This window comes from Suncus etruscus, chromosome 7 (assembly GCF_024139225.1).
Source record: "Suncus etruscus isolate mSunEtr1 chromosome 7, mSunEtr1.pri.cur, whole genome shotgun sequence".
NCBI lineage: Eukaryota > Metazoa > Chordata > Mammalia > Eulipotyphla > Soricidae > Suncus > Suncus etruscus.
The window spans coordinates 83,069,243-83,088,523 of NC_064854.1; the positions used below are offsets into that span (position 1 = coordinate 83,069,243).

Below are 19,281 nucleotides of genomic sequence, written 5' to 3' on the forward strand. Positions count from 1 at the left end.
AATTTGTAAAAATCATTGTTTTTAGTGAAGATCTAGATATACGCCCTTTTCCGGTGATGATCCATGGATATAAAACACTGGGGCATCAGGTATTGGTGAGGACCGAATACATTTTAAAAAATCAAAAAATGAGTTTTCCTGAAAACATCCCATGCCTTTACTGTGGGGTAATGGGAAGAAATTTCTCCTGAAACGTCTTAAAAAGCCCTTTGAAGAGGTTCCCTGAGAGGTAAAATTGATTCAGTTTCTTTTTTAGGTATTGGCAGTACTATAGTGTCCGGATCAAAACCCAATAAAGAAACTGTTCTGAGTCTTGCTTTGATGATATGGGCAAATATTAGTTCTAAATTGAACACCACAGTATGAGATTGCTTATTATGTAAATAAACCCATTCCAAAGGCCTAGACGGCTGAATGATAGCAGCTGTAGGAGAGTCAGGAGTTGAAAATGCCAGAAGCCAAACCTTCTCTCCAGGTATAAACCTCAAAAGATAGGATTTTTGAAGTCTGTCCAAGAAAATATTTAATTTTTTCTGAGCTTCTGGATTCAAGTACCTTTGGCTATTCAAGGTGGGTCTCCTCCCAGGGTTTGGAAAAGATAAGTCATCTCAAAATTTGAGATACCAAGGGATGGACAATCCCAATTCAAGTCCCCCAGGAGTTTCTGAAAATCAAGAGTTCTGAGGGTTTTCTGATATATGGAGATCTTTTGAGGGCATACTGAAGTTTGACCTAATATTGACCCAGATATTGGAATGGTGGCATGGTCTGGATTTTTTTCTATTGCTATTTTTAATCCTGAAGCCTGTAAACAGTAACAAATGTATACAAGTTTTGGGAGTCGCTGAATAGATAGGGCTAACAAGATGTCATCAGTGTAATGACTTATTAGTGACTTAGGATCTTTTCACAAGCAGGGCTGAAGATCTTATCCACACAAAACTGACACATCGTTGTGGAATTTCTCATCCCCTGAGGGAGCACTTTCCATTTGTAACAGCGAGTTGGGGCCTGACTATTGTAAGATAGAACAGAAAAGGCAAAACTGGATTTAATTTAAATCTGGATTTTAAAGCAGTCTTTTTAATCTTTTATTATCAAGTGACAATCCTTTGGGATGACTGCAGGTCGGTAGGCCAGTCTGCAGTTTACCCATGGGGATCATGGATAAGTTCACAGCTCTAAGGCCCATTAAAAGTCGCCATCTCCCTGATTTTTTTATATTACAAACATAGGCGAGTTTCACTGAGAAAAGGAGGTTGCAGTATGTCCCAATTTTAACTGTTTATTCACTAATTTATTCAGCACCTCTAATTTATTAGCTTTTCGGGGCCACTGACCTGTCCATACCGGTCATTAGATCTCCATTCTGTCTTTACCGGTGCTATATCTGTAATGCAGTGGCCTCTAGTAAAAATTTTGAGTGTCTAAATTAAAAGGGTAGATTGGGATTTGCTGGAGAAAGAGGAATATGAAATTCTGCACATAGCTGCTTATGCAGGTCATGTCCCCATAAGGTTAAAGGAACTGGGCCCACATGTGGTTTGATTATAGCCCGATGTTCCTCAGGACCTTTGCATACCATGAACCTTGCACTTTGCTGTGAAGAGTTCAGAATTTGCCTACTCCCTCCAAAGAATATGTGATTTCTTGAAAGAAGCCAGTTTTGGGGCCAATCTTTTAGAGAAATTACGGTAACCTGTGCTCATGAATCTAGAAGACCATTGGATTTCTTGCCCTGAAGTTCAAGGGTTGGCATAGGATTCTTATCCTTTAGCTTAGTAATTAATCCTAATAAGGAATTTGTCGATTCTCTGGGGTTGGTACTGCCAAAAGTGCCAGTTTGTTTTCTGTTTTTCCAGGCAACAATAATAACTGGGCAATTGCTTACCCCTTTTTGAAAGTCCAAGTTACTGGCACTGTTAAAACCACAATAATCTCTCCAAGAGAATCCGAGTTTATTATTCCTAGATGAACAATAATGCCTTTAAAGTTAGACTACTCCTATAATCAAACCAACTGTGTCTGGGGGATGGGTCCTGTTATTCCTGTTTTCAACTTATAAGGACATTGGCCCAGAATGACAGTTATATCTTCAGTGTAAATAATTTCAAGGGCACCACTATTGGAAGTCGTAGGGTTGAGATCATTTATGCAATAGTGTTTTCTTGGGCTGGTCTGGGAGGCATAATCGTTAATGGGAGGGGGTCCCTTATTTTGAGGGGCCTGGGACTGGCCCCTTTTTCATTTTTCCTGCATAGGTTTCAACGGAGACAGTGAATCTGATTCCAAGAGGCTTTGTTTTGACCTTTCCCTGGGTAATTTGCATAACGATTTACAGGTGAAAAAACAATCTTTGGCCCAGTGGAATCCTCTAAGAACACATTTGGGGCAAAGTCCAGGTTTCTTCACTTTCACCTAGTTCCCTGATGGCTTGCTTTGTTGTTGCAATAGTCGTCACAGGGGTTTTAAGATAGGGGATTGAGTTATTCCTACAAACCTCCAGGAAGCCCAGTACTGTCTTCTGTCTCCCTGCTGTGCTGCAAAATCTCCGGACAGGTTTCGTTTGCATTTTCAAAAGCTAGAGACTTTTTGGAAACTTTCCTAGTAGCCTGATCCTTCATTTGTATTTTAAGAGCATCCTGAAGCCTCCTTATAAATTCTGTATAAAGCTCAAAATTACCCTGGGTTATTTTGATGTAACGTCCTATTCTTTTACTGTATCTATTATTCTCAAGTCATTAATGCAATGTTCTTTATAATATCCAAAACAGCATCGGGTAATACTGCCTGATTTTGTGCAGTAGAGAACTCATTTTCCCCTTCAGCATCTTATAATATAGTCACTCCTGATACCTTCTTTTTTAGTATTATCCGGGATAAAGAGCTTGGCTTTAACCCCATCCACATAAGTCTTTTTTCCATTGAACATGCTGAGGTGTTGTCAAACATAAATTGACAACTGTCTGAAAATCATGGAGAGTCCAAGCTGCTTTTTTCACACCAAAACTGAAGAAGCTGAATGCAATTACGCTGAAATTGGGCCATAATCAGAACATGCCTTTTTAAATTGGGTTTCTTGATCCATATCTAGAGGTATATAATAGATTGGTTCATTTTCCTTAAGGAAGGGAACTGAGTCCAGGTTATCAATATTACTCCTGCGAGGGCTCTGTGGGTGCAGGGAGGATGGGGGTGTTAATTCATCCTCTAGTCAGCCCCAGAATGTAAGGCAATAACTAACCTGTGGGCTTGATAATGGTGGTTGTAGAAATCGAAGCTGAGTTTCTATTTTCTAAACCTTTGACGTGGGCCCTTGTTTTACAGGATCAATATCTTTATTTCCCAAAATGAGGTGTTTCAGAACTCTTATGCTTTTTATCCTTTAACTCTTAGCCTATACATGTGCCTAACAGGACAATGCTCACAAATATTGAAATTCCAGCAATGATTATGAGCATATTCGGGAAGGAAAAAGTAGTATTGTAATAGTATAATTTCATTGGTATTTCAGACCACAGCCAACTTAAAGCCAAACCAAACAGAACCAGTCTTTCTACAAAAAGGTGGAATTATCCACATCATTCATCCAAAAAGAACAGACAGGATTTTCCAGAGAGACATTTCACTTTCAGATGATGAAGTTCCTATTCTCAGCAACAGTTGTTGTATAATAGGTTGAGCATTCCACAGTTTCCAGAGGGGAAAGGGGAATCCCATGCCTCCTATCTGGGTAGGATAGGAGAAGCTGGTCGGGTAGCAATTCCCCGCTATAAATAATCCACACAGATATGTTTTTGCAGGGAAGAAACTCACACTGCAAGCTGTTCACTTACACCACATGGAATCACAAGCTTAGACAGCAGCCCACAACTCAGGCCTCCTGACTACTAGCATTTGCTGAGTTCAAAAAGAAAGCCCAACCCGAAGGGGAGGGGGAAAAGCCAGATGAAAAGGCAGTGGAGAAACAAAACCAACAGACACCAATTGAGATTCATATGAAGACTAATTTAAAGGCCTCTATTTACAGAGCTCCAGTGTTTATTTCTGCTACTTCCAAATGGTATGTTAATTACATTAATTTGAATTAGTCATTATTCAACTAATTTATAATGCTCTTTGGGTATATGTCTTTAGAGAGGAGTATGTGTATGTGTAAGTATGCAGAAATGTTGGCTAGAGAAAATTGTTGCCTGTAATTGGCATGTAGCCTAGATGCTATTCAGTTAGGAAAACAGTTGAAATCATTGGATTCTGGTGTGTCGTCTTAGACTCTGGTTTTTGTCATTTCTTATGACTATAATAAAGTTTAGGTTAGGAAAATAATCTAAAATAGTTAATGTGTCTTGGTTTTTATTTATTATTTGGGAATTTTTTATCTTGATAATTTATTACTTGATTGTCATTGCACAACTACTATCATTGCATGAACTTCATTTCAGTTCTGGTTTGATACACAAAAGTTGAATAATATTTGAGTGCTTGTATGAATTAAGATTGGAGATCAGTAAAATAAACTGAGGTGGGGGAAGTAAAAAGCTAAGAGGTTAAAGAACCATTTTGAGGGCTTAGAGTGAGAATACAGCAGATAGGTCACTTGCCTTGCACTTGACCAGCTCAGGTTTGATCTCCAGCATTCAGTGTGGTACCCAAAGCCTACCAGGAGTAAGTCCTAAGTACTGATGAGTGTCACCCTAAAACCATGGAGTGAAAGAGAGCACAGATGCAGAAAGATCAACATAGAGAATGATTACTTCAAAGCACTTTAGTTTGTATTATTAGTGCTGGGGATTTAACCTAGTCCCTCATATATGCAAAATCAGTTCTTTACCATTGCGCTACATCCCCAGTCCAGTTTGGGGATGGAGTGAGAGGTGGGCCATACCTGGCTATGTAAATAGGAGTAAACCCCTGTGGTATTTGGGGAGCCATGTTATGCTATGGATTTGAATTTGGTCTGCAAGGCAGAAATGCCTTACACACAAAGTGGACTAAAGTGTGTATGTACTATCTCCCTGGCTTCCCAGCCCAATTAAGTTTCTAACTGAACTTACATTTTATCAAGAGGAACTTTTTGTTTCTCTTTATATTAAAATATATAAAATGAGGAAATGATTTTATGGAATAATTTTTTTCTTTAAGGCGTTTGGTTTGTTAGCATTTTAAAAAATATTCATTTGATATACTCACACTAAGTTTAAGGTAATCTTTTGCTACCCATGTTTTAAACTAGAGATTTTGAAAACTGAAGATTTTAATTATTTCAAAAGTAGGGTATTAACAAGTTATTGTAACTTTGCTTTTTTGATTGCTACTAATATTCCTCATATTGCCCATTTTGATGGAGTATGCTAAGTAGAATCTTAGTCTTTCTTTTGTAACCCTGTTATCTAGATAAGAAAACTTAACCTCATCATAGATGATGCCAGACAGATGTCTTGAAACTGGTGATTCAGGAGGAAGTACCTTCTCTGACTGGGACTTCTACTGTTACTGTCCTTGGTATAAGGGTTGTGCCTCACTTTCTATTGAAATCTAAACTGTATAGCTAATACATTTCACCTTTTGGGGTAGGTGGTCGTGGGTGGGAGAGATTTTGGTCTTCTCCTAGTGCTCGGGATTATGCTGTGAAAGGGATCCCAGGTTTACCTCCACCACCACCACCACCACCATAGGAAGCATTGACTCTAGCCTTGTTACCTCTAATGCTTTTTTGATGTATTTCAGTTTTTATAATATATTGTAAGATCCTCTCCATAAAATGGAGGTATAATCACTCCATTGTCAATCAGTGCTAGAATTTATCTCTTCCTCATATAGATTATGATAGTTGGTTTGGTCCTCCCACCCCTTTTAATTGTATGCTGTATACTGTAGTTCTAGCTGTATACTGTAGTCCTACACTGTGAGACTATCGGGAGTAGGTTCAAATCACTGCTCCAACACTGTGATCTTGGGCAGCTTACTCAGTCTCTCTGAGCATCTGTAACCTTCCCTAAAATGATAGGGGATATGCTATTTTGCTGATAGATTTAGGACTATTGTGTGAAAAGTTCATGACATACGCATTTTCATTATACTCATTTAAAGTAAATTTCTCGTGCATGATCTTTTTTTATATATGCATACTGAAATTTCACAAAGGCTTTTGTTCAGTATTTCCTCTTCAGGTGACAAGAATATATGGATGCTATCTGAAAATATATCCTTAAAGTTAAAAGCATGTCCCAGACTCTGCACTTATTGGCATTAATATTTGGGGGGTGGCATACATTGCAGCTCTCAGGGGTTACTTCTAATTATTTGCTCAGAAATTGCTCCTGGCAAGCTCGGGGGATCATATGAGATGCTGGGAATCGAACCCAGGTCCTTCTGGGTTGGTTGCATGCAAGGCAAATCCCCCGGCCCCCTTGAAATTAATTTTAATTGTATAGATCTAACATTTCTGGCTCATGTATGAAAATCAAGCTGTCTTACCTGTTTCTCTCAGAATTTGGGGCCAAGCCCCAAAGCATCATATATATTCAGTGCAGCTCCTATAAAGATACCCATGATATTTTTAAAAGAAATAGATAAAACACTCCTGAATGGGGCCAAGCAATAGCGCAACTGTAGGGCATTTGCCTTGCAGTCTGCTGATCCAGGACGGACCTCGGTTCCATCCCCAGTGTCCCATATGGTCCCCTAAGCCAGGAGCGATTTCTGAGTGCACAGCCAGAATAACCCTGAGCATCACTGGGTATGGCCCAAAAACAAACAAACAAACTCATGAAATTCATATGGAACAATAAATCTCCACAAATAGCTAAAGCAATCCTTATGAAAAATAAAATGAGAGGCATTATTTTCCCAAATTTCTAACTCTGCTACAAAGTGCTACTAAAACTGAATGGCACTGGAATAAAGACTGGCCTTCAGATCAGTTAAATAGAATGTCCTGGAACAGATCCAAACAGTAACAAATTGTGCTGGGAAAACAGATCAGCTATGTGCAAAAAATCAACTCAGACATTTTTCTGTCACCATGAACAAAAGTCAAGTTAAAATGGATTAAAGACCTTGATATCTGACCTGAAACCATAGGTACATAGAGGAAGACATAGGAAGAACTCTCTGAGATACTGAAGCTAATTGTAAAGAATTCACCTCCCACCTGTTGCTTCACAGGAACACCTCGGGCCAGACAGGTGGTTTTTTTTGTTTGTTTATTTTGTTTTTCAGATTGGGTTTAATAGAGAAAACTGGCAGGAAGAAGGTCAGTGTTCTTAGAGCAAAGCCTTTGGAAAATCTAGCCAGGTCCCAACCAACAAGGACCAACACAACTACCAATAACAACCACAATAATACCAGTTAACCCTCACACCCTCTAGCTATGGTTTTTATTTCCCCAGGCAATTGATTCTCAATTAGAGACTAGTGTCTGAGAGATTTTTTTTCACTGTTAAAAGGATAAACCCCTTTTTTGGGAGTGATATCCAAGAGCTAAAGGCATCTTCAGTGCTGTGGAAGTGGAAGCAAAGATAAAGAAATGGACTGCATTAAATTAAGAAATTTCTGCATGACAAAGTAAATGATGACTAAGATACTAAGACTGCCCATGGATTGGGAAAAACTGGTTACCCAAAACCTATCTGATAAAGAGATGACAACTAACATGTATAAAGCACTGGTAGAACTTAACAAGAAAAAGTCATCTAACCCTATCCAAAAATGGGGATATGAGATGAACAGAAACTTTCTCAAAGGAAGGTTGAGGGCCAAAAAGGCACATGAAGAAATGCTCCATTTCATATCTATCGCGGGGATGCAAACCAAAATAGCAGTGAGATATTCTCTTACACCACAGTCTGGCACACATCACAAAGACAACACATCACAAAGACCAGCCAGTGCTGGTATGGATGTTGGGAGAAAGGAAATCTCACTGCTGATGGAATTCCAATCTTCTTGAAAAATAATAATGACATTCCTCAAAAAACTAGAAATTGAGTATCCATATGACTCAGCAGTACTGCTCCTGGAAAAATACCCTAAGGGCCCAGAAACACAGTACAGGAAAAACCATTTTATAATGCACTCTTATGTTCATGGCAGCACTGTTTACAGTTGTCAGAATCTGGAAACAGCTCAAGAACCTGAAAACAGTTGAGTGATTAAAGAAACAGTGGTACATCTATACCAGGGGTCTTCAAACTTTTTAAAGTGGGGGCTGGATTACGGTCCCTTAGAGAGCTGGAGGGCTGGACTATATGAGCTACTAATTCCTACTCACACTGCACATATCTTATATAAATAAAATGAAAACCATTTATAAATAAACAGATCACGCACCAGTATTTCAATGGGAACTGTGGGCCTGCTTTTGGCTAAAGAGATGGTCAATGTCCGGTTCCATATTTGTCACTGCCAGCTGTAACTAGTAATGCTAGTGGGCATCAGTTAATCTTGATTTGGTTGGAGATTTCAGATGTTTCATTCTTGAAAAAGTCTGTTCACAGGCATAAGTGCTACCAAAGATGGTTACCATTTTGAGTGCATGGTTCCTGATATTTGGATATACACTGAGTGTATATGCTGGCAGGTATCTTAGCAACCAAACAGTGCTCACTGCTGGCCGGCCGGATCAGATTCCTCTGTGGGCCGCACGTGGCCCGCAGGCCGTAGTTTGAAGACCCCTGATCTATACAATAGAATACTATGCAGTTGTTAGGGAAAAATGAAGTCATGAAACTTGCTTTTAGATGGTTAGACATGAATATTATTATGCATCTCCTAGATATATTAAAAATATGAGAATAATACCCAAAGACAATGGAAGTTATGGGGATCATGCAGTTAGGGAAGAGAAGGGACCACTATGAAAATGATAGTTGGAAATGACCACTCTGGACAGGAATTGGGAACTAACTGGAAGTAAAGTGATAGGCATGATACCCCTTCAGTAACAGTATTGCAAACCATTCAACTCAAAGGGCACAAATCCCATTTTAAGGGCTTTGCTTTCTTCACCTGATACTATTCACTCAAAGGCCTCTTTTCTACCAACACAATGGAAAATTAGGACTTCAGTAGTGAATGGGAGGCAGGACCCAAAGATTTAATCCTAAGTAGCAGCTAATTCACTGTGTTCAATAGTTGAAGTTTATGCCTTATTTGCAGGAGGCCAAGGTTTCATTCTGTTACTGTGACAGTGGAAGCTGTGATCCTAAATCAAAACAAATAAGTTAGTTGAAAAAAATTCTGTTGCATGTAAACCCACTGTTACATTTCCTATGATTACTAACATTTTCCCCCTTTAATAAAAATACATCTTATTTCTGAAATACAAAACATCTCTATGTTTATATGAACATTGAACCTATTTCTGTGATAGGGATGGTGAACTCAGATGCCTGACTAAAACACACAGGTACATATGTATTAAGGAATTGGCCATTGTAAATAAAAAAAATCAACCCTTAGAAAAAAAGGGTCCCTTGTCAAATCCCACAGAACTGGAGCCTAATTTCTGGTTTCTTGCCCAGGCTTGCTTTTAAGACAGAGAAAATGGGTTTACATGTGAAATATGTAGATAGTGGATGTATTATTAGACTTAAAATATGTATACATTTTATGTACTGTGTGTAGAACATACATGCATATATATTATAGTAAGCCAAGCAAAAATATGCTGTCTTCGTGGGGAACCAGTTTGCCACTTCTTTGTCTTGGTATTTTATTGCAGAGAACATTTGCCTGAATGATCGAGATCCACATTTTTATGTGGATAATGTATGTTTTATTTAAGTCATACATACATACTTAATGTTTTATTTGAGTCATACATACATACATGCATACATACTTACATTCTTATGTTTACACCAACTATCATTCAGAGCATGTAATTTGGGGTAAAAATAAAAGGTGCAGATTCTACTTGTATTTTGCCTAGAAAAGTCTTCTTTTAATATTTAACTCTTGATTTTTATCCATATTCCACCAGGTGTTATAAAAGGATCCTGCATCCTACATTTTATATGGCTATAGTCTGGGGAACTAGTTCTAAATTATCCTTGACAGAGCGAAAACAAATTGTTGAGCTACCTAAAATAACTCATTAGCATTGGTGTGTTCATGTGTATGATTTAATATGTAGTAGGAATTATAGTGAGATTATTAAATAAGCTACCAACAGGTATAAATCTGTCTTGTTTAGAATGCCCAGATAATTGCTTTTGTAAACTAATATAGTAAGCCAACTAAGGATATTAATTTTAAAATGTAACTTCTTCTAAGTGTAGTCTTAGCTTGTAAGTCTTAGCTGAGATAACTTTGTAAACAAAAATTACAAATGGACATCTTGGCATTTCCATGGAATATTAACAGAGGAGATAGAAGGCATTGTGGAACTGAGTCAATATTGCCATTATTGACTTTACTATTTTCTTTAGTTTTTTATAGTATGTAAACAAACTTGTCTAACATACTGTAGGGTAACCAAATGTGATTATGTCTCAAGTTACTATGTTCCTTTTCAAACTCCACATTCTCCCAAAGGTTACAGTGATCTTGAGTTTAGAAGTTTAAGGTTTTTTTCTTTATTTTCAATAGGTGGAATACATGTTGGTATCTTTTGATCATGAAAATCAGAAAGTCCAGTTGGTCTTGTCTGGAGAGGAAGTTCTTGAAACTCTGCAAGAAAAGGGAGAAAGGACAAACCCAAAGTAAGTCAATTTTTAAATTCTAGTGTGTATTAAAGTACTTAGAATTATTTAAACTTAATATAGAACCCATACTACTGAAATCACAGGCCATGGTGCCAGATAAAAGAATTTGACTGGCTGGATGTCTTTAAAAATATTCCTTAAGTAGACAAAGAGATGAAGGGAATAAGTACTCTGCAGTTTATTTTTCTTCTCACTAGAAAGTTTTTAAGACTGCATTTGAGTTTGGAGCCCAACACCAAGCTAAAAAGAGCTCTTTTTAAAAAGTTTTTTTTAACTTAGTTACTGTGAAATTATAGTTATATATTTATGATGTATTTTAGGCATAAAATGTTTCAACACTGATCTACCCACACCTATACCTCACACCCACCAATATGTTTTTTTTTAAACATTACTGTTGCTGGTAGGTTTTCTAACACTAAAAGAATTCTAAGGCTTAATCTCCTTTCCCTCATATAGGACTTGCTTGCTTTGCTTGAGCAGTAGTAGTATTTTAGGGTTTTTTGTTTTGTTTGTTTTTGGGTCACACCCTGCAGTGCTCAGGGGTTACTCCTGGCTCAGTGCTCAGAAATCGCTCCTGGCAAGCACTGGGGACAATATATGCCGGGATTCGAACCACCTTTCATCCTGGATTGGCTGCATGCAAGGCAAACACCCTATGGCTGTGCTATCTCTCCAGCCCTATTTTTTTTATTTATTTATTTATTTATTTATTTATTTATTTATTTATTTATTTATTTATTTTTAAGTATTTGGGACCTAGGACTTTTACCCAGATGAATACCTACAGAAAAGCAAACTATCTCTGCCTGAAATATAAAGAGATTCTTCCATTATATTTATAACTAGTGGGTTCTAAAAAGGCTTAAATGAGCTTTTAAAAAAAGCTAAAAATGGAGTAGATTACAGCAAAAGAAATAGGGAATGACATTTTATGTTTTTTATAGCCATCCTACCCTTTGGAGGCCCGAGTATGGAAGTTACATGATCGAAGGGACACCTGGACAGCCATATGGTGGAACGATGTCTGAGTTCAACACAGTTGAAGACAACATGAGGAAACGCCGAAAGGAAGCAACCTCTTTATTAAAAGAAAATCAGGCACTTTGTACAATAACATCATTTCCAAGGTTAGTTCCTATAAAGTATGATCCTGCAGACATTTCAGAGTTTATGACTTTAAAGAGAGCAAAATCATGACCACCAATTCCCATATAATGCATATACTTTATAAGCTGTAGGTGATAGAATCTGTGAAGGTAAATGAGGCCAAAATTGCACCCACTTCTCTTTGGATGGTGACCTGGAGCACTGTGGTGAGAATATTGATCTGACTTGGTGGGAAAGACCAAAGGGACCATCATATCTGGAGAAGTACGGTGATGCTTCTAGTTATAGCGATGGTGAAGGAAGCAGAAACATCTGATAACAGTTTCAACTTTGGAAGAAGGAGCTGTGTTGAACTGTCATAGGCTGCTTTTATCACTTGAGTACAGTAGTTGCTTCCTTATGCATACTTGCAAAAGATGTATTGGTAGCAAATCTGAAGGTCGCTTGTTGGAGAGCTAACACTTTGAGACCATCTCCAGTAAACAAAAAGTGACAGACACATTTGGATTGTATCCTGAAAAAAAAAAAAACTAGTAAAAAATATTGTGAAATTATGTATGTAGCTTTAGTGAGTCATATTATCATAAAATTATACCTGGGATCTGTATGTAGATAGATAGTTTTACCAAATAAACATAACTTTCTCAACATTCAAAGCCTCCTTAGAGATTGGTATTCTATTATAACAATTTTTATATTATTTCCTCTGGTATCTGTAATAAACACCAACCACTCAGAGTTCTACCATTAAAACTGGGAATGATTTTAAAAATTTAATTAAAAATATGATCAACAACGTTATTTATAGTTAAGAATTAGACTTATAATGTTCAAGCACCAATACCACCAGCAGTGTCAATTTCCTTGCACCACTGTTCCCAAGTACTCACACCCTCAACTTTCAACTTAATATTACATATTTAAAAGCTTGGTGGTTGTATTTTGGATCTCATGTTTTTCAGTTCCCTTATTACTTCCCTTCCTCATTTTCTTCCTTTCACTTTCAATTTATTTCCTTCTCCCCGTACTCTGGTCAAGAGTGATCTAGGTATTCCTTTACTACATTACATTTTCTATTCTAAGTCATAGATAAATGAGATCATTCTGTGATTGCCTCTCTTTTGGCTTACTTCACTCAACATAACTTCTAGTTCTGTTTGGTTGCATGATTCCTTCATTCCTTGTAGTACCACATAATAATCCATTTATCTGCTAATCTGTTAGTGATTGTAATAAGTGCTACACTCAAAATGGTCTGTCATCATATTCAAAATGGCGTAAAAATTTTGAGTGAACATTTTTGTGTCTTTGGAGTAGATATCCAGAAATGGAATTGTTGGATATATGGCATCTCAATTCTAAATTTACACTGGGGGACGGAGGGCTGTAATATTTCAATATTTGCAACTTTTTTCTTGTAATGTATCAAACATGCAGAGAAGCCTCATTTTATGATTTCCTTCCTTCCTTTTGTGAAATCCTCTTCTCCCTTTCTGATCAAGAGAAAAACCCAGCTGGCTGAGTTGAACACTTGGGTTGGAAGAGAGTTGGTGTGTTCCTTTGCTCTGATTTTTTTTTTTTTTTTTTTTTTTTTTGGTTTTTGGGTCACACCTGGCAGTGCTCAGGGGTTACTCCTGGCTCTATGCTCAGAAATTGCTCCTGGCAGGCTCGGAGTACCATATGGGATGCCGGGATTCGAACTGCCATCCTTTTGCATGCAAGGCAAACACTCTACCTCCATGCTATCTCTCCGGCCCCTTACTCTGATATTTTAAGGAAGAAATAAAACTCAGGATTCTGATGTTCACTCAGTCTAGCATGCCTTCTTCACACCAGACCCATGTGTCATGAGGGAAAAAATAGTACATTATCTTCTTGGACCTAATGATAAAGAGGAATCAAATACCTATATACTCGAGTATAAGCCGAGTTTTTCTGGCACAAAATTTGTGCCAGGTTATTTGATTCAGTGCACGCACACACACTGAATCAAATACACAGTTTCCAGTCATCTGCCTTCTGCTGGAGGGGATGGTGCTTCAGTTCACTTGAACTATTTAACCCAAAATATTCAATGGCACATTTAATTAAGTGAAAAACCCACTTAAGGCAGTAAAGTCATATAAATAAATGTTTATAAATCCTGAATCCTTAAAATCAGGGATTTTGGAGTATAAGGAGTCAGGATTTTTAACCATACAGTGCTTTATTGTCTAAAATGGCTTATTTACTTCATTAAAGTTGCCATTGAATAGTATGGGTTATTGTGGTATGTTAATGGTATACAGTATATTAAACAATCATGTACTGTAAATGTAATCATGTATTTACTTTTTATTTATTTATTTACTGATTCCTCAATTATTGTAATTGTTTTTGGGTATTTTTATTTTTGAAATTTATCAGTGGCTGCTGAATTTTTCACCTCGGCTTATACTTGCATCACTAAGTTTTCCTAGTTTTAAGGGTAAAATTAGGGGGTTCGCTTATACTCGGGTCAGCTTATTACTCGAGTATATATGGTAGCTACAGACTCAGTTTCTGAATTTAGGGGCAGTGCTGTGAGGCTGAGATACAGAGCAGAGACAGTGGGCTCTGGATAGACCTTTTGTGTGATAGAAACAGTCTTTTAGGAAAGATATAATAGAAGTTAAACTTTGGATCATAAAGGATATGGGAGAAGGAAGAGTGTAGGCAGAGGTCCTGTCTGCCAGTCTTCTGAGAAGTAGATGAAAGATGGCCAGTGTGATTGAGAATGAAATGGAAGTATGGGATAAGGTGAAATAGGGCAGTTAGTTGGGGGGCCAGATCATCTTAACTAAGAACTTCAGTTGCTCTCCTAAAAGTAGTAGGAAGCTTAAGATGATAAGTTTGGGGGCCGGGAAGGTGGCGCTAGAGATAAGGTGTCTGCCTTGTAAGCGCTAGCCAAGGAACGGACCGCGGTTCGATCCCCCGGCGTCCCATATGGTCCCCCCAAGCCAGGGGCAATTTCTGAGCACTTAGCCAGGAGTAACCCCTGAGCGTCAAACGGGTGTGGCCCAAAAAAAAAAAAAAAAAAGATGATAAGTTTGTACTAGTAGCATCAGATTTTAGTCCATCACTTTTCACCAGTGTGACCACTGTGATTATAAAATGAGTACTGAGGCTTATTTGCTCCTAGTGTGTATGTTCCCTTGGGTAGATGATTGGCAGATTGGAGGAAGATGGGTGATGGAGGAGGCACCAAGAGACAAAATGATCAGACCTGGGATGGAAAGAAGAGACATCGGGTTCTTGCCGTAGGCAATGATTATCAAGGCTCAGAATCTTAAGTCAAGAAGTAGGTTACATATGTTATTTGAAAACTTCCTTTGAACTGGAAAGTACAGTATCTTAACATCTTTTTTCCTCTTCAGATTAAGAAAGGTATTTTGAAAAAAACATTTGTAACAAAGACCAGAAATGTTTTATCTTACTAATTTAAAGTTCAGAATATAGGGCTAGAGAAATAGTACAGTGGACAGAATGCATAAATTGTGGGAGACAACCAGGTTCATCCTTGCACCATAAATGGTCCCCTAAGCCCCAACTGGAGTGAGTTCAGAGCCTTGAGTAAGCCCTGAACACCACTATGTGTGTTCCCAAAACAAAAAGTAAAAAAATAATAAAAAAGGTCAGGAATATATGTTATTGTTTGCTGGTGGGAACTGCAAAGGAATGGTTCGGTTAAACTAAGTGTAAGTAAAAAATTTTTTTTTTTTTTTTTTTTTTTTTACTGTGAGAAAGATTCCTTCCAGAATAGATGACTTTTTAAAATCTTAATATTTAACTTCTTAGAAAATTCTGGAGAGTTGAGAAAAGTAGAGGATTAGTTGTTTGTTTTTTCTTCTCAGTGCTAGAGAACTTTATCAGGGAACTGAACTCCATGGCTGAGGTAAACACTTGGTTTAGAAGAGAATTGGAGCTTTTATTTGCCCTAATATTTTAAGGAAGAAATCTGTAGATTTAAGTATGCATGGATTCGATACCTGAGCCAGATCTAGCCTCTCAAAAATAATAATTTTTAAAGAAATCTATTCTCTTTTATAAAGGGATGGCATTTTGGACTAGTAAACTGAACAAGAACAAATTTTATTCATTTATGTGAATCAACCTTATATACATACTAATTGATATGGAAAGTTTTATTTTGGAATCAAAGAGGAAAGAAGTTACACAGTTTAAGTACAGAATCTTGCTTTTGAAAAGTTCAGTTCCAATCATGTTAGCCTTAAAGTGCTGTTTGGTGACATAGTAACTACTATATTAGCCTGTTGGCCAACCCATAACTCAAAAATTTTCATAAACATTTTCTCACTACAGAAAGCTCTGTTTTATGGACTACATCTCAAAGAAAAACAGTCCTATACATTTCTCATAGGCGTTTCCCCCTAATTTTTATTATAACACTGTGATTTAACAAAGTTGTTCATAATACAGTTCAGCCATTAAATGTTCAAATTCCACCACTCGTGTGACCATCCATTTGCCGGTATCCTCAATCTTCCCATATCTACCATAGCCTGCTCCCATGCATACACAACAAAACTTCATTTTGCTTGTTATAGCAAAATGGCAAATGGAGTTATCAAAACTTAAAATGAACATGTCAATTTGATTGTTGTCACTCACTACAACCTCTGAAAGAAATGGCCTAGATCCTTGACTTAATCTTATCAAACTTCCAAACCACCAAATTTGTTTTAGATCTCTAAAACCTAGACCTTGTGGGATGGGAAAGTTACTAGTATTCTACCAACCTCAGTAACACAGAAAACTCAACTAGCACCAACTACAGCCCCTTAAATCCATGCCTGAATTTTCATCACATCATTGCCTAGAAAACACATTCTCATTCCCTACATCCAACCTGATTCTGATTAACTAAGAATTTTCCATATTTAAGTTCACCCTCCTCAAGGACTTTTAAGGTTATTGGTAAACTAAAAGTGAGGCATATAGCTATAAGAATTTCCAGGAACATTTAAAGCTGGGAACTGTTTTCTAGTTAAGATCAACAAACTCAGTTCACAGATAGATGTGGGCTTCCAAATATGTACTTTATTGTTAAAAAGGAAAGTGTTGAAATAAAGCTTGGGTTATTCTTGGCTTACAAGCCCCAAGTTTCCAACCACTGACAAGAACTCCCCTTGTTTTGCTTTTGCAAATTTGTTAGTCTTAGTCTCCCATGTAGCATAAGTAATAATGATCACAACGTTCTTAACTAAGGTTCCAAATGCTCTGGAATTTGAACTTGATATTTAGGTATGTGTACTGAGCTTCAGCTCTTCCTGTAGGCCAAATATAAGATAACAGTGTTTAGTTAAAAACTGAGGGAAATTTCAAATGGATGAGGACACCTACAGGGATGCTGCCTGCAAAAAGGAAAAAACAGATCTCTTTTAGATTAAAAATAAAAAAAGCTTTTAAGAAGGCTGGAAGGACAGGAGAGATAGCACATTGTGTATGGTACTTGCCTTATATATGGCTGACTTGGGTATGAGCTCCACCAGGAGTGATCCCTGAGTGCTGAGCTAGGAGTAAACTGTTACCTCTGTTGGGTATGGCCAAAAACAAACATGAAAAAAGAGATGGGAACAGTAGTGGTATGCAGAGGTTAAAAGTGAGAGTTTAGAGCTAGTAAAAGTTTTCTGGGGAAATTGTAACCCATGATGGGAACAGTAGTGGTATGCAGAGGTTAAAAGTGAGAGTTTAGAGCTAGTAAAAGTTTTCTGGGGAAATTGTAACACTGATATACCAAATAAAGAACTTCCATGCTATGCTGTTGCTTCTTATTAATGAAATGAGTAAGTAGAATGTTTAAGGTAGTGTTTAAGGTATGCTTAGGAGGTGTATGAGAAGTTCTCTGATAAAATTAATAAAGGACTGGAATCATAAAAGATATTTGTAAGGAAGGGTGATTGTGAAGGGTCAAAATAATCAGGAAACATTTCAATGGTAGAACCTAATTCCTAAAAGCATTTTCAATTTGTTTCAGATTAGGTTGTCCTATAAGGGTGATTGTGAAGGGTCAAAATAATCGGGAAACATTTCAATGGTAGAGCTTCTGAAGAGGGAATCATAGCCAAACTGTTCTTATGAGTTTTGTGTGTATACAATGAAGAACCTAATTCCTAAAAACATCTTCAATTTGTTTCAGATTAGGTTGTCCTGGGTTCACATTGCCTGAGTTTAAACCTAACCCAGTTGAAGGAGGTGCTTCCAAGTCTCTCTTCTTTCCTGATGAAGCAATAAACAAGCACCCCCGTTTCAGGTGAGTATGGTGGTGTGTTTAAATATAAAGATGTGCTACATTTCAACTTTCTGTCCAGGAGTCTTGATTGAGCATTCAGTGAACTTCATGGGTCCTTTGTAATCACCCAAAGAAGATAGCAGACATATATAATAGATACATATATCCTCAGTTACCTTGAGGCTGTTAGGTTTCTTGGTTTCTTTGGCAGAGATGAAGGTGACTAAGGTGAGAGATGTTGAGAGATGTTCTGGCCACACCTGATGATGCTCCAGGGTTGCTTCTGGCACAATATATTGGGGAACTGTGTTGTGTTGGAGTTAAAACTCAGGTTGTGTGTATGTAAAGCAACCACCTTAATCCTGAACTATGTCTCTGGACCCTGCTTATTGTTTCTTATCTCCCAAGTTTGATCTGCTCATTTTCCAAATCACCCTTAAGCCACATCCTTTCCTCTTTTATTTTTAGTTTTTAGGGCCACACATGGCAGGAAATGCTGTGCATGCTGTCATTTCCTGTGTTATCTTTCCAGACCTGCCTGTCTTTTAATACTGATTTTCAGACCTACTTTTGTAAACCCCCACCCCCCACAAAGTTACAACCAGTATCTGTGACCTTCTCATCCCAGTCTATAAGCCTCCTTATTATGAGGAACAGTTAGGAGCAGTTAACAATATTGCCCAATAGAATCTTAACACAAGCCAAAAATACAATTTAGTAGTCTAATCTAGTAGTCACATTTAAAAAGTTAAAAACTTAAATTTTAAAGTGATTTACTTAATCGTACTCTTAAATTTTATTTCAATAATTAATCAGTATTTTTTTAATTTTTAATAAGAAACTTTTAATTATAATATTTTAGAATCTGGTATTTTGGTTGAAGAGATAGAACAGGTTAATAAGTCACTTCCCTGATATGGACCCATTTGAGACTGAGTCCCTAGCACATGTGCTTATCTGACCAAGAATAGTTTTGAAGCACTGCCTGGTGTGGCCCAAGACCCTTCTCATTTTCCCAAAAACTTGGTATGTATTTTCTCCTTTCCAGGCATGGTAATTAGAATTAGCCACATTTCAAGTAAATGCTCAGTAGTTACAGTGTACTTGATAGCATTTAGATTGGATAGTTATCACCCTTTAGAGAGTAAATATTACTGCTGCAGGTTATGTACAGGGCAGGAGTAATATAGG

General features: G+C 37.4%; 1 protein-coding gene across 1 annotated transcript in view; it reads left to right on the forward strand.

Annotated features, from left to right (window-relative positions):
* GCLC (glutamate-cysteine ligase catalytic subunit) overlaps positions 1 to 19,281 on the forward strand; it is a 52,613-nt gene that overhangs the window by 15,249 nt on the left and 18,083 nt on the right. The window contains exons 2-4 of the mRNA XM_049776852.1: positions 10,594 to 10,706; positions 11,657 to 11,839; positions 17,998 to 18,111. Coding sequence (XP_049632809.1) covers positions 10,594 to 10,706; positions 11,657 to 11,839; positions 17,998 to 18,111 — 410 coding nt within the window. The remainder of the gene's footprint in view (positions 1 to 10,593; positions 10,707 to 11,656; positions 11,840 to 17,997; positions 18,112 to 19,281) is intronic.